Here is a 20,891-nt window from a genome sequence, read left to right on the forward strand (position 1 = left end):
GAAAGATTGCATGTGAAGACAATATCGCACAGTATCACTAAGGCTGGAAGAGACCTCGAGGATCATCGAGTCCAACCTGTCACCACAGACCTCATGACTAGACCATGGCACCAAGTGCCACATCCAATCTCCTCTTGAACACCTCCAGGGACGGTGACTCCACCACCTCCCTGGGCAGCACATTCCAATGACAAACGACTCGCTCAGTGAAGAACTTTCTCCTCACCTCGAGTCTAAACCTCCCCTGGTGCAGCTTGAGACTGTGTCCTCTTGTTCTGGTGCTGGTTGCCTGGGAGAAGAGACCAACCCCTTCCTGGCTACAACCACCTTTCAGGTAGTTGTAGAGAGCAATGAGGTCACCCCTGAGCCTCCTCTTCTCCAGGCTAAACAACCCCAGCTCCCTCAGGCTCTCCTCACAGGGCTGTGCTCAAGGCCTCTCCCCAGCCTTGTTGCCCTTCTCTGGACACGTTCAAGTGTCTCGATGCCCTTCCTAAACTGAGGGGCCCAGAACTGGACACAGTACTCAAGGTGCGGCCTAACCAATGCAGAGTACAGGGGCACAATGACCTCCCTGCTCCTGCTGGCCACACTATTCCTAATGCAGGCCAGGATGCCATCGGCCCTCTTGGCCTCCTGGGCACACTGATGGCTCATGTTTAGGCAGCTGTCAATCAGCACCCCCAGGTCCCTCTCTGTTTGGGAGCTCTGCAGCCACTCTGCCCCCAGCCTGAACCATAAAATCCATTAGCCCGTGCATCAAGCAGAAACCATACAGCTGAAATGACCAGAAAACATGGGGGGAAACTGCAGAACAATCAGCCCCACTCTCACATCCTGCTGTGTTGTAACACAGGCATCTTTTGCACTTAGTCTTACTTCTAAAGGAATTTTTCATTTCTGCTCTTTTTTTCCATTCCTCTTGATCTTCTCAGTTTGTTTCCTAATCACCTACTATGAGCCAAGACTTACTCAACTGATATGTAAGCACATGTTTAACTCCCCTGGTAAGCAGCAGATGCTAGCCTCTTATTTGAATCAAGAGGACTTAAGCACACATTTAACAGTGTTCAGATACTAAGAAAGGAGAAGTATGAGTACATCTTGTACAGCTCATACACCAGCAAGACACAGAAGAGAGAGAAACCCACTAAAATCACCTTATGATAGCAGCATGGAGATTTAGCTACAGTTTAAGCAAAATTTTTTTCTAAGAAAATGTCAGAAACTTCATTAATAACATCAGTTATGAGAAGCTGTAAAAAACAAGAAAAATTACAGATGACTTTGCATCCCTCCTGCACTCTCATCCACAGAAACACTCTCCAGAGAGCACAACCCTATTAGAACTCAATCCTCTATCTCCACACAAAGATTCTGACATAACTGAGCATATAAAAGGAATGAGCATGGAATTAATTTTACAGGACTGTTTTGTTCTTTAGTAAAAGAAATCCATGACACCAAAAAGCCCCATATAAATTGCAATTTGAGTTAAAAAAAAAAATGCTTATCATCCACTGGTTTGAAATAAACACAGAGATTGTTCCTCATATTATCTTTCAAGTAATTAACTCTCAATGGCTCATAAAATTAAGTTTCTCCACAAATTCAGAGTTCAATAAATGGTTCACAGCCCTTAGTAGGCAGTACCTGAAACCATCAATCAGCTACATGCAGAAAAAAACCAGCTCACTAGCATAGAGAGAGTGCCATGTGAATCCATTTTTTACCACTGGGCCAAATGTGAAAGCTTAGCACTAAATCCCAATACAGATGGACCTCTTAAGTTCAGGTCTGTTGGAAAGCTGCTGCTGAGTAGATAGACTGCACCTGACTTGTAAAGATGGAAGGAGATTAAGTGGTTTTCATAGTCTTGAGCACGTGGCAGATTAAACACTGCAGGTCACCTTTTGAGTAATGTTGAGTGTTATTCACTCCATTGGCTTCATTACCCTTGTTGAATATATTTGTTTAAATACCTCTGTGTAACAACTGTGTAAGTGAAACCCTCACTAGCCCGAGCAGGCTATTTTCAGGCAACCAGCACTGTGGCACTGCTCCTGACTGCTGTCTGCATACCTTGAGTGAGTGGATGTTTGGCTGAAGGGTCACCTCAAAAATGCTGCAGTATTAAAAACCTATGTTCCCTAGGGAATAATCCTTGAAATGACCAAACTGCATCTAAACTGACATTCAGTGACTATCACAGGAATAACTCCTGGGAGGAAAGTGATAGATGATCCACACAGGTCTGTTCACAGCATGTCAGTCATTCTTCAGCTTCTGAATTAAGAAAGCATCATTCAAAGCATACTAACAGTCCCATGAAGAAAGCTGTCTTATGGGAAAGAAAATGTCCCATTACTCTTGACCCATTAGCTATTTTTGGGTTTCTAGTTGTACATTCCAAACTAACTTCAAACAAAAACTACTGCAAGTGTATTTCAGTCACCCAGAAGAAAAATCATGCAAACATTTTAGTAGTCAGTAAATGCTCAGAAATATAGACCCAACTGGCACACTCTACTGCTGTAGCAGAATGCAGGCACTGAGAACTCACCCATTGCTTTGGCCCTTAGGATTTCAGGTTAAGCCATTCCAGACCATGACTGTGCTCCCTGTGATGTCTCATGGGGGCTGAGAAGCACTTCCACTCCCGTAAGCATAAATGGTAGTAATTTTTCAAAAGACAGCTGTTCTGTACACTTCTTGCATGTATCTTTTGGACTGACACTGATAATGTTGGTGTCATTGTGCAGGTGTGGATTGATGCAGCTACTCAGATATTTTACTCCTTAGGAGCTGGGTTTGGTGTTTTAATCGCATTTGCCAGTTACAATAAGTTTGACAACAACTGTTACAGGTAAGACAGCCTGTTCTTTCATACTGCTTTAGAATGCTACTATTTTAATGCAGCTGGATTAAGAACTAAGCTATCTTGTTATCTTCAGTCATTTATTAATGATGATCAGTCTTGTGCAGACATAGCAACCAACCCAAATCTTGAAACACCGTCATCATACTGAACCTGCCAAGATATCTGCTGTACAGCAAAACAGAATGGGATTAGGTTTGCACTTTAGACAGCTGTGTAAACTGTACTTGTGTTAGCCTTTCAAAAGTACCATTAAGTGCAACGGTGAACACAGAATGAAATCTTATTGGTCCAGGAATGAAAAGCAGAAGGATTCCAGTTTCCAAAAGTGTTTCTGTGCTTTGGGATAACATTTCTGGTATTTTATGTTCAGCTCCAATTTAGAAATGCACTTTAAATCAAGTCAGTTTGTAAGTGTTTTGCTGAATCACCGCCATGGAAATTCAACCAGAGCCGCTCGAGTTTTGTTAACATTCCATTTTGGAATGAAAACAAGCATCACTTTCAATTTTCCCATGAAATATAAATTCAGAAAGCACATGTATTATAAATACATTGTGAACTGCAGGATGGTGGAAAAAAAACTTAAAGTGAAAAGGTACAAGAAAATATATAGATTTGAATTCCTTTAAACAGATCCAAAGCCAAAATCATGGAATCCTTTGGATGACTTCAGCAAACTTAGCCCTGAGTAAATTTAAGGTGCTGATTATTTGTTGCAGGTAATATTGCCAGGTTTGAGAACCCTGCCATTTATCATCTTCTGCACATAGTTTTGCATTAATCTCACAGCAGCTCCCTATATTATCTGCTCACACCAACTGATGAATAGTAAAGCTCTGTCACTTCAGGACACTCTTGCTGTGTTACAGCCACCCACTAGGATAATGACATTACTCTTTAATATTAGCTATAGCTTTGTGGATTTTTTGAATAGAATTCAGTTTTAAATCAAAAAAGCAAATGGAAGTAGGTCATTTCCCTAGCACAGTATGCTGATTTGAGCTTTTGATCACCAGGATAATTGCACATTCAGCATTTTCACAAGTTTCTTCCTGTTGCTATAAGAAAATCCCCATCTAGTTCTTAACACATTTGGTTTTTTTTCTTCACTGTACTGTTCTTCTCTCCATCATTAGGGATGCTTTGCTGACTAGTACCATAAACTGTGTCACAAGCTTCATCTCAGGATTTGCAATTTTCTCCATACTGGGCTACATGGCTCATGAGCACAAAGTTAAAATCGAGGATGTAGCTACTGAAGGTAGGAATTGAATTTTATAGGAGGTTTAGCCCTTTCTGTCCACCATTTCTTTGCCAATGTGAGTACAAATAAGCATGTGAAAATCTCATGGAAATTACTTGAATTAACTCACTTGGAACTAGAACTCTGTGTGTAAAAGTCTTGCTGAAAAATGAATTCTGAATTGTATTGATGCACCTCACCTACTGAAGTTCCCCATCATTTTGCCCCTCACAAGTTTGGCCTCTGCAGCAGGTGTTTACCACTATACAGTATCTTGTGAAAGCATTGCTGTTTGCTGCCATAGGTTATTGTTTTGGATGGCTGTGGTAAGCTTAGCTGTAGAATCCTTTCACTATTAAAAGGTCACTCAATTTGAGCTCCTGTATCTCTCATCATATCTGAGAGCTCTCCTGCAAAACACTGGAGCCCATATCCACAAGGTTTCTTTGCAACAACATCAAAATAGCTAGTAAGGTTGTGAATCCCCCAAAACATTATTAGAAGTGGGGAAAAAATAGATTTCTCTCTCCCTTTTGGTTTGGGTTTTTTTTTTTGGTTAAACAAAACTGTAATGAGTAGCTTATTTTGGATGATTACTGCATTTTGGATATATTTCTGGTATAATGCACATTTTGTTTTGACAGCTACTCAGTATGAGGTGGACTCAAATTATAGCTAAATTGACTTTTACCTTATTAAAATAACACTTTTCTGAAGCTAAGAAACATCATTTATTAATACTTTTTCTTTTCCATTTCAGGAGCTGGTTTAGTTTTCATCCTGTATCCCGAGGCAATTTCAACTCTTTCAGGATCTACATTTTGGGCTGTGGTATTCTTTATCATGCTCCTCACACTTGGGATCGACAGTTCTGTAAGTACTTTTTTATTTTAGCCTTGACATTTTTCCTTTACTTATATCTGAACTGGAGAGGTATCAACCTTAAGCAGAGGATTTATTATATTTCAAATAAAACATTCTGTACATTCCCCACAACTGTTTTCACCATCACAGCCAACATACCAATAGTATTACCCCTGGCAGTATATTTAAAGGCTCACAATATTTAAGAGGCCTAGGAAAAAAATTGGATTTTTAAGAAGCCCCCAAATAATTATTCACTGCTATTTTTTTACCTTACAGAGGAGGCTCTTCATTAGTAATTATTACTTAAAGGTATGACCCAACATCAATGCTATGAACTATTACTACTACAAACCTGCAGGAAGGTTTTGAACTCTACTTTCAAAACATAAACCATAGTAAGACTTTAAGTAGAGTGGTTTCTAGAAGAGATTTTTATGAGTGCTGAAATTCATTAATCTGCACAAGGCAGACAAAGACTGAAGGCAATCTATTATTTTCCTGCATGCAATGATATAGAAATTCCTATAAATGTAGCCACAATTTAAAACTCACATCTAACTATTGCCACAGTGGTTTCATTTTGCTTCTATCTTACTGTGAAATGTTTCGTCTAACAAATACGTTCACTCTTTCCATAATGTGATTACTTCTACTGTACCATGATCAACAGAAACATCAACCCAGAAAATATCACAAATCTCCTGACAGCTTTTGTAGGGCTTCGTTCTTGCCAAAGAACCCTACCCTAAAGGTTGGTTAATGTCAGGAAAAATCAGTTTTTAAAGGATAGTGAACCAGGAACAAACATTATTTTCAGAGGCATAGGGGTTTCCTGCTACTCTGAAGCACAGAATTAGCTTCCATAGTCCTGAATGTACAAAGCTGGTCTAGAAATTTCTTGCTGGAAATGGCAAAGTGCAGTGATCCCATTGCTTACAACTTCAGAAAACTTAATTTTAAAGAAGGGAGGAGAATGAGTTGACATAGAGGACAACAAAGCAAAGACAAATGAGTTTGCGGCAGGAAACTGTGATAATCATTGGCGCATAGCTGGATGAGACCTTTTGGACTGAGATCTGAGCTGTAAATGTCAGATTCAGGTCCAAATGCTTCCAAAGTGCATGGATTTTTGGATTACAGCCCAGGGTTAATTAAATTTGTCTTTAGACACCAAGATGTGTATCCTTATTCAGAAGTTTGAGGCAAGATTATGTCTGGGTTTGTAGCCCACGTTTTTCAACTGCAAGCAAAGATGAAGGACAGCAGGGAAAAGTTTGGCACAGTGGAAGGACACAAATGACCAGCAGGAACAGGACAGAATTAAGAAGAAAATACAGGCTCAGAAATGTTTAGATCCAAAAGAGTTAACTTTTCAACAGCAATACATTTAAGGCAATGTAAAGAAATAAATCTGTCCAGGATTTTTCATCACTTACCCAAGAAAACTTAGGTCAAGCAGTGTTTTTCATGATGGTCTTTTCAACTCTCCTCCAACATTTGACTGATCAAGCCCTGAAAGCAAAATGAAAATTTTTAAAGCTAAAAGTCAAACAACCCTAAAGCTAAAGGGGAATAATAATGTCTGAATATATTTATTCATGCATATAAGTCTGCACTGGCACAAAAATACAAACATCTGTACAAAAATGTCACTGTCAAAATGTTTAAGCTAAGAGAAATCTGATCATGCAAGTCTGAGTAAGCAGCAATGAAAAGGACAGAAAATGGAACAAATGTTTGCAAACAGTTTTTGGAGTAGATATCTAGCTTGGCATAGGGAATTAACAAGGTGTGTAAATCACACTACATTAAGAAGCGGTCCTTTGCCAAAATAAGACAAGCTGTGTCTTTCCATTCCCATCTTCAAGATCTTTAAGTGCCAACACAGCAATAGCTTCTGAGAACGGCAAATAGTAACCCATCTTAAGTGAAGGCCACTCACCGACGCTCCCCCTAGACATTGGAGGATAAAAGCCTGCTCTAGGTCATGAGACATTTTACTTCTGACCATCAGCTACCTTAATAAAGAAAGAAATGTACTGCCTAAAATCAAGCCAACAAGTGTGGTACTTGATGTCCAGTTGCCTGACTCAGTTCTGTATCATGAGAAAGCAAACACCAGTGATTTACACCTGAAATCATGTAGTAGTTTGCAATTAATTATACATGATGCTTGATGTTGTTTGGTCAGCAGTGTTTAAGCAGAGCTCTTGCCTTCCCCTTCTCAGATGGGAGGAATGGAGGCTGTCATCACCGGCTTGGCAGATGATTTCCAAATCCTGAAGCAGCACAGAAAGCTCTTCACCTTTGGTGTTTCTTTTGGCACTTTCCTACTTGCCCTCTTCTGCATCACCAATGTAAGTGCAACAAAAATTTTCAACAAGCTACCTTAAAAATTCAGTTAACCTCATCAGAAGTCTGAAAAGGCTCGAGTGGTGACTTTTTGTTATAAATTTTAACTCTTAGACAACTTTATGGTCAGAACATGACTTTTAGTCTTATCTACATGAGGCTACCATGGTTTTTTGCACAAGACTGTGTTCCAAAGAACTGTCTGAGCTATTTCTGCTTTGATTCAGTTTTATGTGTCTTGGGTTTTTTTTTAAACCACTTAAACAGGAAGGTGCTGAGTGCTTGCTCCTACACATCCTATTAATCTAAGGAACTAAGAATTTCATGGGTCCAGATCCTTAGTCATCTTGCTATTCTCTTCTTGAAACAGATAATAAGCACTCACTTCCTGTGAAAGTTCAGAATAATGATCTCCTCTCCCTTATGCTTTCTTAATGCTCCTTCATAAACCTAGATCTTATCTCATTCTTAACAATACAGAAAGCACACAGATAACTTATCCTGAACATCTAATAACCTCTATTTATCACCACCATCATCCAGAATGATTTGCCTAATGAGGCTTTTGACAACTAATTAAAGGGTAAGAGTCAAAGTTCTAGGCTGGAGAGAACTCTGATGATTTTGGGGTTTTTTTGCCAAGAGGGGAAAAAAAAACCTGTAAGCAAGATGCCAAAACTGTCAGTACACAACTGAAACTTGAGGTCATCACTATGAAAGCAGATGTGCTAAATCTCTCATTCCCTAAATCTCTCATTCCCTAAAAGAATACCCCAATATTTTTCCCTAGTTTCCTCAAACTAGAAAACATTTGAAATACTAAAAACAGGTATCTCAATTTAAATACCTGTCCCTTTATTGCCATGCTATCCCAATTGTTATCTAAAGAACTGAACATGTTTCTTCATTATTCAAAGTTTATAATGGAATAAAACTTCCCAAATTACGTGATCAGAAGCAGCTCAGTGGTTAAGAACCTGAACAGCTGTCAGTGGGTGCAATTCCATGGTCTTCAAGCAAGATAAAGCAGTTCAAGATAACAATCTATCTCTAGCTTTTATATAATGGCACCTGCTTAAACTTCAGCTCCAGCTGGAAAGTACAACACCCCCCAGCCTTGTCCAAAGATACTGGTTCCCGTAACTGAAGAAGAACATTCCTAGTGTGTACAAAATACAATTAAATCCCCTTGGATTAAACTAATCTGCTTGAGTTTGTTTTCAACACATTTTATACCAAACCGTATTTCCCATTCACTTCACTATGTTTGACAGTGATGGCATTCATTTAGCACAGTCGTAAGAGCAAAAACATGAGGTCAAACTCAAACGTCATTCAATAAGCAACATTTTCCTTCCAACACAACAAAGTTCATTTAGTTTCCGTACAAGACCCCAGAGAATTCAAAACCTAGACAAGGCCTAAGCACTGTTCTCTCTATTTTTGTAAATATGCACAGCTGTTTCATAAACCATCTTTTTGTTAAAAACAACAAAACACTGCAGAGATCAAAATCACCTAGAGATCTCAACAGTACAGGCTAGTTAAACCACCGTTAAGAACAGCTCCTCCCATTCTGAACAGCTCTTGCCAGATCAAGTTTAGTTGTAAGAGAAGACTTTAACAAAAATCTGCTGCAACTGCAAACGTTTCACTTCTTCACATGTGACAAAACGTCCTTAAACTCTTGATTCAGGTTCATTTTGAAACACATAAACATGCCATGGTCTTCCATTCCTCATTAAGCCCAAACTAAATAAAAAGAGAGGTAGTTTACAAAAATTCATACCACTTTGTAAAATGAGACCAAAAGGAGTCAAATTGCAGTTAATAATTATTTTTTTTATGAGTGACACAGGACTTCAGTAATAGCATTTTCAGTTCTCAGTACTGAACCACTGGAGAACAGAAACATGTGAAGGAAGATGATCTCGTTTGCTCCCTCCACTGAGAAAAACTTGCTAATACCACAGCCAAGAAAGGGAGCAGAGGTGTTTCCACATGGGACTAGTAACAGATTTAACATGGAACTGCTCCCTTTACAGGACCACTGGAAGGAGAGATGCAAGCAGTCTAGGAAAAGGAGACACAGATTCACTGGACTACAGAATAATGACTCTTAGGAAGAAACTGAGTGACAATGGCTTGTGGAAACCTTTGTAGTGCTCCATTCCTGACAGTAATTCAGGAAGACCTTCATTAACTGCTGTAGACAGGCCCTGTCCTACAAGCTGCTGACCATTTCCCCAAACAGGCACTGCCTACAGCTTCCAAGAGCACTCATTAATCATGCCAAGCTGAGCTGCTTTTCCACACTTGAGAGGATATAGGTGAAAAGAAGCCTCTTCACACGAGTTGCAAATGTGAACCTGTCTGCACCATCAGCTCCCTATTAAGATAATGTTTCAAGTGAAGCAGATACCTACTAACTATACAGTAAATTACTGAGGTGATTCTAACTTCCTTTTGTTCATCTTTTAACCTCAATGCTAGGGTGGAATTTATGTGCTCACACTGCTGGACACATTTGCAGCTGGGACTTCAATATTGTTTGCGGTTCTAATGGAGGCAATTGGAGTTTCCTGGTTTTATGGTAAGCCCTTCACTTTGCACCTCAACATTGAAAAAACCAAAAACCTAACAAATTTCATTTTCTGAAATTCCAAGTGCTCATGACAATCTCACATGATGTTTAAAGGGAAAACAGTACACCTTTGTATACATGAAACCATGACAAGCCAGTTTCATACAGTGAAAGGATTTCATACACAGACAGGGTTAGTAAAATTATAAAAGACCTCAAAGAGAATATCTCATTTTATCCAAATAAAGCAACAGGACATTTTTATCTTAGATCCTTTACAAGACACCTCACTCCAACAGTTCAAGTAACTTCTTGTATCTGAAATTGCCTGCTGCTAGATTATTTAAGTCTCTTGAGCTCTTGGGTTTCTCCCCTGATTTCCTCTTAATTCTCATGTCACACTTTCTGGAAGGTCACATCTCTCATTACTACCAGATTTCATTGTCATAGCAGCCTGCATGTATCCTTCCCATTGAAGTTTGTATTGAACTGGCTGCCCTGATTTCCAGTAAGGTGGTTCTTCCCCAAAAATTAATCTTTTTTTCTAATCACTATTTATAGTTAATGCATGATTCAGAAGGCTCCTGGACATCATCACTCTTACTGCCATTTACCTCCTACAACCACTATTTATCTATCTGTTCTGTGCCACCATCTTCTTCCAGTCAAACTCCTCCTTGCAGTTAAAAACTGTTTATGACCAATGAGGTGAAAGAATGGTGTTAATGCATAAAACCATTCAACCTACTCAAGAAAGAGTTTTAGCTTTAATGTACTAATGCTGTCACCCAACATCACCATGGAGCTAGCAGCTCATATGCTGTTCCCTCTGAAAATAGCAGAGGTGCCAGTGTCTTCAACTCCTGCAATACATGGTGAATGCAGAAGAATGATCATAGCTTAGCTTGGAAGCAGATGGGATTAAAATATTCTCCAGTTAGGAAGGTCAAGTTATCCTCTGCCACTATTAAAAGAGGATTTACTGCACTTGACAATAGCTAGGATTTATACATCATTCACAAACTAAGGCAAGGTTAGTAAAATTTTATTTGTTGCAACTTATGTGGTACATCATCCTTTCCTTTCTCCAACCTGCCACCCCATAACCAAGAAAAGATCCACTCATTTGTCTTAGTAGCTGACAGATGTTTTTACAGCATGACCTGCTGCTTTATAAAGAATTGTTAACAGCCTGGGGTGCTATTTAAACTGATTAAAACTGACATGATCTTGTCTACCTCCTTTTTCTGATAGACCTCACTTGCCTTAATGACCCAGACAAATATTAAGCCAGCCTGAAGGCAAGCACTGACATTTTGGCACAGACCAAAAACATGAACATTCAGTCCAAATTATATGTATGGCCAGTTACCATGAAGTTTCTTCTTGCAAAGGCCAACTGCACATGTAAGAGAAGGGAGAGCTAGCTGGGCTTGCTGTACAGACATATTTCAGTTATGACTGCTAGCTTGTTACCATTTCTCCTCTTCTACAACCCTGGTGGTATTGTTCCAGTAAATATTCTAACTAGGTGAACACTTTCAAGAACTGGAAAAATACAAACCCTGTAGGTGCCATCATCTCTAGCTATAGCTATGTTCTGTTTTACAGGTCAATTCTTAGAGCAGTTATTTGAAGGTATAGTATAGAAAGAGCATGCTGCTGCAAAAACAGTCTGAGAGTGTGGCCTACTTACTCCCCTTTTCAGCAGAAACTGAGCACCGAGCACTATTTGAACTCTGGGTACATTTGCATGGAAACCTATAAAAAAACAATTTGGAGATATCTAGTCCTGTCTTTGACCTTCTACACTGATAAATTTCACTCAGTATTCATAGCAGTGGAAATTGTCACTTTAAAGTTCACAGGAGGCACTGCAAATAGAATTAGATTAAATTGAAAGCATTTGCAGATGCTTTTGGCTTCTTTGCTTCACCTGTAGATAATAAAGGGGATGAAAATCAAAGAGTAGTTGACACTCAGATGTACAAATCTTGTAAATACATCACATCCTGGCTGCATGTGAAAGACTAACTCGAGCTGTACATTAAATACCCTAAGTAAATCCAGTCGATCTAATCCAAATGAAGTGAAACATTTATTATGTTCAGCTATACATCCTCTCTAGCAAACAAACTGTCATGACAAAAAAACCCCAAAACATTTCTGCTATTTACCTAACGGGGTTCAGAATTAACAACAAACGTTGTCTACACATCAAGTACAATAAATGACAAACTAGCAGTAGATATGACAGATTGCACTAGAGGGAACTACTTCTCTGTAAGCCAGTGCCTCTAAGGAATATGATCAGAGATCCTTTTCTTTTTAAGGAAAAATGAGAAGGACAAATAGCATGGGCTTAACTTTTACAAGACACCTCATACTGGTAAATCCAACCAGAATAGAACCAACTAAAAAAAAAAAAAAAAATCTGAGAAGTAGCCACCACTCAAATGAATATTCTACACTCACTATAAAATCCATGTTTGCTTTGCATAGTAAATTCCAGTGTATTACCTAATGCAAAAATGTGCTCTGTAAGTACTGGAAATGGGAAACATCCCACTGAAGCATCTCCCCACTTCCTTGGAAAGGTGATAAAAGATGAAATTCCATTTGTTGTAGACACAATGAACATTCTGTGGTACTCAGTAAAACATAAAACATGAGAGATAAGTAACATATGGCATTAAGTGGTACAAATAAGCCTCCTTAGATAAATTAAGAATCATATGAATTCACCTCATTATCAGCAAGTAGTCTATTGAGCAAAGGGTCTGGGTTTTCCTTCTGTGTACTCAGAGCAATATTGAGTAATTAGGGTACAGTAGCCCACAACTATCAAAAAAAAACCAACAAACACACCAGGCATCTCATTCACAACTTAAACTCTAGCTAACTGTGAAATGCCACTTTGCAATGCTATTTGCAACAGGCCCTAAGTGGTCATGGGCATTTCAGTTTTGTGTACAGAGATGTCCAGTCTGGAGAAAAGAAGGCTCCAAGGTGACCTTATAGTGGCCTTCCAGTATCTGAAGGGGGCCTACAAGAAGGCTGGGGAGAGACCTCTAAAGATATCAGGTAGTGATAGGACTAGGGGGAATGGAATGAAGCTGGAGGTGGGGAGATTCAGACTGGGCGTGAGGAAGAAGTTCTTCACCGTGAGAGTGGTGAAGCCCTGGAATGGGTTGTCCAGGGAGGTGGTTGAGGCCCCATCCCTGGAGGTGTTTAAGACCAGGCTGGATGAAGCTCTGGCCAGCCTGATCTAGTGTGAGGTGTCCCTGCCCATGGCAGGGGGGTTGGAACTAGATGATCCTTGTGGTCCCTTCCAACCCTGACTGATTCTGTGATTCTATGACACACACACACAATCATTATTTCATGTGTCTTCTGCTTTGGAAATCGTTCATGTCTGCTTTCTGACAAAGCCGAAGTTTTGGGGGTGTGCCAGCACCTCATCGGTTTGCATTTTTGCCAGTCTGATATTCACATCCGTTCTAGGTGTGGACAGATTCAGTGAAGATATCCAACAAATGATGGGTTTCAAGCCAGGCCTCTACTGGAGATTGTGCTGGAAATTTGTTAGCCCTGCTTTTTTATTGGTAAGTGCAAGTAATTATTTTCCTGTGGAAAGAAGGATAGTACGTCATTTCCTAGGATTTTTGTTAGATCAGCTATTGTCAGGATGAACAGAAGACATTCCAATTTAATCCTTCTCTCCTCAATCACATAGGTTATACTTTATAGAATACAGTTTAGTTGTGAAAGAGGAACAAATTGTGGCTGTGGTCATCTTCTGTTCCTTCCCTGGAGCAGGATTTAAATAAAGCAGCTTTTCTAGGGAATGCTGAACACTTCGACAGTGTCCTCTCTGTGCCCCCAGTATGTGTATTAAACACAAGTTCTGTTGGGAAAATAAACTATCCAGGGACAAAAGATTGTGTTAGCAAGGTAATTTTTTTTCTGTTGGAGGATACCAAGAACCCTGAATTGGGGAATGACACCTTAGAAAAAATAATATACAACTATAGCTCTGTAAAACACTGAAGAGATGCATTAAATACACCTTGTAAGATGCCTGGTGTGAAAATCAAGTGCTTCATTTCATTTGGGGGGAAAAATCCCAAAGTGTGAGTTGGGTTGCTTTGTGTAAAGGTTAGATTCAGAACTAAACTTAGTTTTATATTGGGATCTTTTCCTAAGCATATTTGTAAATCAAAAGGTCAGGATGAATAATACGGAAATTTGACTCCGCTATGACTTCAGGAGATCCTTAAAGCTGCACATTCTTCAAGCAGTGTTGGTATTCTAAAGGTACACTGGCTAGGCTTTTGTGACAGCTTTCAGGTGAGCTTATTTTTTTAACATCAAAGCTTCTGGCCCCAACTTATCAGTAAGAACTTAAGAAAAGTATTAATTGCCCTTTTAAACTCTTCAATAAAGAAGCTTGCATAGAACTATATTCTGCAGCACTTCAGACAGGCTGACTCAAATAGAACAAAACAATGCTGCACTAAGCACCTTAGGTTTTGCACTTAAAAGACTTGAAAATTTTACATTTTACAAAGAGTTCCAGCAAACTAGCTAGCAACTGCTGAAGTGACTGTCACTCTGACCTTCATATAGCTTATTGGAAAAGGCTATAAAATTGTCAGGCTTGGTATAGTGTTTGCTTTAACAATCCCATGTGTGCTTAGTGCAAGATGGCCCCTGTTTGGGACATACCATGCATTATAGACATTACTAGTGAGAACAGTTCTCTATGAAAAGGTAAGTTGGAGTGGGCTGGATATGTGATATTAGGAAATACCATCTTGATACTTTTTCTCCATACTGCCTGAAGCTATGTACATCATTCCAAGAAAAATCTCAAGATAGAATTGGTATTTTCTAACCAAATTTCATACTATTAGCTTCCTTTAATGCACTCCATTACTCTCCTTGTATAGTCTTTGAAACTCCAGGCTCAAAATACTCTGATTTGAAATAGCTACATGGGACAGAATGTATAGGCCTAGTGAACCAAATTCAGGAGCTGTGCATATCACACTAACCATATGGATGGGAGGAGGGAAATAGGGTGGTTCCCCAAATTTTACTTCTTCCATCCAGTACTGGACAGGGTAACAGCCAAAGACAAAAACCCAACTGTGTTTTTCAGACCATAAGGTTGCATGGCCTTTCCTCAGTAAATGTGACGTGCTGGAATCTGTGTTATGCCTCTCACTGAAAAATAGTACAAAACTAAATGAAGCCTACTGCCTCTGAGAAACAAAGGGAAAAACTATGGAACCTGCAGATATTCTTCTTGAGTACAGAATCTCTTTTTATCTGTAACATTAGCTTAAATGAGGAAATAACAATCACTTGATATTTCTACTAAAATATAAAATAGTCTGAGTCCAGAGTTGCTAAAATGAACTGTTAATTCTAGTAAATGCATCAAGAACTTCAATGGTTTAAACAGTAAGAGGCACAAAGTAAACAGGATGAAGGTAAATGGTAAAGTTAGTTTGAGACATACCTTAGGGTGGCTGCCTAACTGAACACATGAAATCTGTTTTCCATGAAGTATCTTTATCTCAAAAAGTGTGGTTCTTTTTCTTCTTTCTTCCCTAGTTTGTCGTGATAGTCAGCATAATAAACTTCAAACCTCTGACCTATGACGACTACACCTTCCCCCTCTGGGCAAACCGCATTGGCTGGGGAATAGCATTATCTTCCATGATACTTGTGCCTGCCTATATTATCTATAAATTTACAAATGCACGTGGGACCTTTAAAGAAGTAAGTAGAATGCTAACAAAATATCATGAAATGTTGCTATGAAATGAAATGGCTGGGTCTAAGTTGGCAGTTTGTTTCTCTTACTCCTGAAACTTATTACTTCTGAGTGACCTTTAAGATTCAATCATCAGATGAATTGGAGTTTTGATGTAGGATTACTGCAAGCTGTTTGAGTTTCTAGACAGGAATTAGCTCCCCAGGCAGCACCATAATAATTCTGGAAAATTATTTTTGATGGATGTAATTAATCCAGTTGGTAAGATTATATCTTCCTCATTAACCAAAAAAACCCATGCAAATTATGGAATCTTCATATTCTGCTCTGAGGTATGGTCTTCAGTCAGCTCTATCTAAAACGAGTTCAGTCCAAGGTATGCTTTATCGCTCTATACTGGAGTGTTGTAAACTGGTAAATGTACTAAGTTAATTCAGATCTCTCCTTTCTTAGTATTATAAGATTCTCTAAACATATATCCACGTCCTGGGAGGGGGAACATGCCCCCAGAGTAGCCCTGTGTTCAGAGGAGCCTTTGTTCATTTAATACGCACCCAGCAAGGATGGAAGAAATACCTTACTGGGTCACAGCAACAGATCTATTTAGCCCAGTATTGTGTCTTTAACAGCAGCCACTTTGTATATTATTTTCTCTGTCAAGTATATACCTTTATCCTCTATTTATTGGAATTATTTCAAGTTTCTGCCAAGGCTAGAATTACTATTTCCTATTATGTTCAGCACAGATACCAGAATGCTTGAAGAAACTGAATATTCAAGATAGATCAAGGTGCTGAAATAGTCTAGAAATCGAGCAAATTCTGATACAGGCACTGCTTGTGGTCTTATCTAACCTGCTTTTAAACTACTTCAGTATAAAAAAAAAAAACAATCACTTCATGCCTGGTCTGTGCATGAATAAAGTAGAAACTGAGGGAGAATCAATTTGTGCCCATCGTATTCAAATTATTTGCCTAACAGTAAGTCTAGCATTACAATCTTTGAACTTCACTTCTATGTTTTATATTAATGTATTGATCCTATTTAAAAGAACCAGTTTTGGGGGTGGGAGGGGTGGGGGGTGTGGAGGATCTATATTGCCAGACACTTCACCCCCTCCCTACTTTATCAGCTCAAAATGGCACATGATTAAGATTCACTGATCATAGTAATTTTACCTTCACTGTCATAGTAAATTATCTATAGTCTTAAAACCTCTACTGGTGCTCAAGACTCCTTACCATTATACAGCACCAGTTTTTGTCCCATCACATATCATAAATTTATAACTTAGACTCTGATTTATACCTAGTTCTATTGCTCTCCATTCCTACAACTGGAATTATATTAGGGTATAGCAAGACACTGACACTCTTAAGCAAATCACTGAGCCACCACCACAAGGAGAATTAAGCAGGAAATTCAGTCTGACCCTTTACCCTACATAGAGCTCATCCCCCCCACATAGGTCTGGCAGTCACCTCATTTACTATTCACCTCAGAAAAGCAACCTAAAGCAGGAACTCCTCTTCATCTGTCTTGTTTTCATCAGCTCCAATATCTCAGTGGTGCATACAATTCTCAGTTCTCATCTCTAGCAGCTCTGTAAGCCCTTTGCTTTGTTCCATACCTGGTAGTTTACAAACCCATTTTCTAGTAGCATCAAAGCGTCAAAGAATAATTTCTAGTAGACCAACAGGCTTTCATAAATTTACTGATATTGGGATGCAGAAGCCTTTGGACAAAACCACATTTTCTCAGTTGGTCTTCCAGCATCCCTTCCAACCAACCACATTCTATGACTCTAATTTTGTAGTGTTAGTTCTGATTTGTCTTTTACAGCTCGGCAGACAGCAACTCTCCAGTTTGCCCATGAGAAATGTAGCAAAAGGCTAGTCTGTTGCATCCACATAACTACTGTAAGACATGGTGGCCTAAATTGTGGCTTTCAAAAGTATGGGAAAATGTACACTTAGTCTAATGGGAACTCCTTAAGTTGATTGAAAGTTCATGACAAACCAAAATCTACATGGGATCCCAAATGATACAGCACAGAGTAGGCAAGAGACATGACATGGGAAATAGTACCTCCTTCCTCTCCCACTGGGACTAAGCAGCCCCCTTTCAGCACTAACAGTAAAGGTGAATTCAGAGGATGTAATGCCTGTGATACCCACTTGCTCCTGATGTTCTTTTCCATATGCACTTGCTAAATATTTGGACTTAGTATTTGCATAAACTTTCTACTGTTACTTCTTATATTAAAGGCTAATACCAAGGGGCATGTAATAAGCTTGTTCGCTCAGGAACGAAGTGAAAGGTGCATGATGCAGGGATATTAAAGATTTAAGTTACTGGTTTAAATAAAGTTCATGCTATTTTCTTATTATAGATTGGGGATTACAGACAATCTCATTTCATACAGCTGACTTTTTCCTCTTCTTCCCATCTGGTTTAGAGACTAGCTTACTGCATCACACCTGAAAATGAGCACCAACTTGTGGCCCAAGGAAATGTCAGGCAATTTAAGGTTTGTGCTACTTTCACTGTGCTTCCTCTCCCACTACTAACTCCTTCCTGTCTTTAACAACAACTACAGGTTTGCCCCTTATTGAGGATGCCTTCACAGGTCTGTGGTTCTTTTTTTCTGCCAGGATGGCAAGGTGCAAGAAGCTCAGTACAACATGCACCAGCTCTGTTGGAAAGCTTTAGGCACCTTCCTTCTTTGACTATGCAGAGCCCACAATTTTACAGATGACCTGAATCCAGTATTTTAGGTTGTAGCCAAATACAGTGAGATGTCACTAAAAGATAAAGGTATTTCCAAACTGTTATGTGCATGAGTACAGGTCAGAGCCTCACCCTCATTTACTGCACAGAAATTTGAAGTTGTGTCTCCTAAATTCCAATTAGGTACACCACCACATGGTAAACAGCAAAACAAACAGCCACTGTCAGAGCTTTGACATTATGGCCATGATGAAATGTGCTAGGTTATGAAGGATAGGCTTTCCCCACAGGCCTACAGTTAACTAAAAACACTGCTGGAGACCTCTTAACCAGCCATGAAAGACACACTACAAGCTTCCAAATACTGCTTTCCTTTTAGCAAATAAAATGAGCTTGCTGAAATAAAGTCCTTTTTGTAGAAGATAAAAAGGATGCAAATATGAAGCTTGTCACACTTATCAGCATTCATCTGGACCATTTTCTGTCTTCAAAGTTGAAAGCAACTGGAATTATACACATCACCTCAAAACATGACCCAGATTTTATAGTGGTGGTTTCTATTGAAAAAATAAATTTGCTTATTTAAAAAAAAAAAATGCTGTTTGAAGTAGAATTTTGATTTCTAAAGGAAATAATCCAACTGTAGATTTATGGGATGCAGAATGGAAGGAGGAAGAAAAGGCTTCCTCTTCTCACGATTGTAATTTATTTGATGTGGCCATGAATGTGTAGTAGAACAGCACCTCTTCCTGCCTTCTTTCCCCCATTCCTGCCCTCAGCTGTCTGTAGCTTTAACATTCCAGCTGTAAGTAATAACCTGATTGCTCCAGAAGCAGATGTTCCCGTGCACATGGGCTATAAACAACTATTCCTGCACAGTACTGATCTTCTGAACCCAAATCCATAATGGCAAAAATGAAGGAAACTAATTTCACTTAAATTAGAAAAGATTATACACAGAAGTAAATTCCTAGTGCTAACTCCAACCACAACAAACAATGGGGTGCATTAATTTGTTTCTGTCTTCAACAAACACATAGACACCTCTTTTATTGCTGAAGCATAGTTAGTCCTTTGTTTACATTGTTTAAAGTTTGTAAATGAAGTATTCACTACCTTAACCAAACAAGTAAGAAGTTTCCCTCTCACACATGGTCAGCAGTTTTAAAACCTCTAAAAGGTTTTATATTCAGCACATTTCTCCCTGCAAACTGGAAACCACAGAAATTTAGTTGCAATCCATTATTTTGAAACCTCTTTGTGACTCTGTTTTGTCAGCCAATGTATTTAAAACATCTCTCACTATCAAAATTCGCATCAAGAATGTTATTAAGCAACTACTTCTGTTTCCTTACAGCTTCAGCACTGGCTAACAATATGACAACTGACAGCCTGAGAAAAAAGCCAATACTTTAAGCTCAACTGAGAATACAGAAAGTTCAAAGCTCCCTCGATTATGCTTGGACCAGGCTGGCTCAGAGCTTATCTACAGACTCTTTGAGGGAAGACATCTGCTCTCTGTTCTCAATGCCTCCCTTCTATTACTTGGCTTTAAACAACCTTTGAAGACCCCGTTTAATTTTTCTTACATCCTTTGGTGCCATGCGATCCCTACACTGACCAAAACTTGTGAGTTTTGCTATTGGCAGAAGTGGAGGAGGGGGGAGCAGAGGAAAAAAAAGCAATCAACATAAGTTAAATGCTCTTTTATTGTGAAGAAGTGAGTTAAACTTTTCTGACAGTAATAATTACTTCAGATATTCATGCCATGACCTATTTTAAACCAACAACACCTGAACGTTCTTAGATGTAAGGAATGAGTACATCTCAGTTGTGAGAAAAGAGCAATTTTAACTGTGTACTAATGTCATTAGCTTTCTTGCCATACTATCCTTTGGGATATGAGTTTGCATTCTTCTGAAGTGAAGACTCAGCACTTCATTTTCAGTGGTTTATTAGTTTCTTCTCTTGGTGAAGAAGGTTGTCTTTGCTGTATATGCCCATGCCATTCTCTGTCTAATGTAACTGCACAAGCTGAAGAACAGCAGGAGCAGAATTCCTCTTATAGCTACTAAGTGCAAGATATGGTTTGACAACACACCATTACTGAAAAATGCATTCCCTTATACCAACATTTGAAATGGCTTTATCATATAATCCACAGTCCACAAACTTTTTCACCTAAGCATGAAAGTTAATGCAGATAGACTTTCATCTTCTGTTATATTTTATTCCAGAAAAAGAATGGAATATACACAGAAAGAGGGAATTTTTTTTTTTTTGCATAACATAATCTACCCAGAGCCACCAAAATACCAAACTTTGGCTTCATTCTCCTGCTGTGAACATGCTATTACTATAATTTAAGATGGATTCACCTAGCCAAACATAGTAGGATTGTGCTGAATAAATTAGAAGGGTGTTTTAGGCATACTCAGTTCTCTAAGCCTAT

General features: G+C 39.0%; 1 protein-coding gene across 1 annotated transcript in view; it reads left to right on the top strand.

Moving 5' to 3' along the window:
- Positions 1–20,612, top strand: part of SLC6A2 (solute carrier family 6 member 2) — a 59,591-nt gene extending 38,979 nt beyond the window's left edge. Inside the window, exons 6-14 of the mRNA XM_009899135.2 lie at positions 2,760–2,863; positions 4,015–4,139; positions 4,882–4,994; positions 7,217–7,345; positions 9,834–9,933; positions 13,429–13,529; positions 15,547–15,714; positions 18,168–18,239; positions 19,797–20,612. Of these exons, the coding sequence (XP_009897437.2) occupies positions 2,760–2,863; positions 4,015–4,139; positions 4,882–4,994; positions 7,217–7,345; positions 9,834–9,933; positions 13,429–13,529; positions 15,547–15,714; positions 18,168–18,239; positions 19,797–19,820 (936 nt within the window). The 3' untranslated portion in view covers positions 19,821–20,612. The remainder of the gene's footprint in view (positions 1–2,759; positions 2,864–4,014; positions 4,140–4,881; positions 4,995–7,216; positions 7,346–9,833; positions 9,934–13,428; positions 13,530–15,546; positions 15,715–18,167; positions 18,240–19,796) is intronic.
- The last annotated feature ends 279 nt before the right edge of the window (positions 20,613–20,891 follow it).

The sequence above is a fragment of the Dryobates pubescens genome, chromosome 19, assembly GCF_014839835.1.
Source record: "Dryobates pubescens isolate bDryPub1 chromosome 19, bDryPub1.pri, whole genome shotgun sequence".
Lineage (NCBI taxonomy): Eukaryota > Metazoa > Chordata > Aves > Piciformes > Picidae > Dryobates > Dryobates pubescens.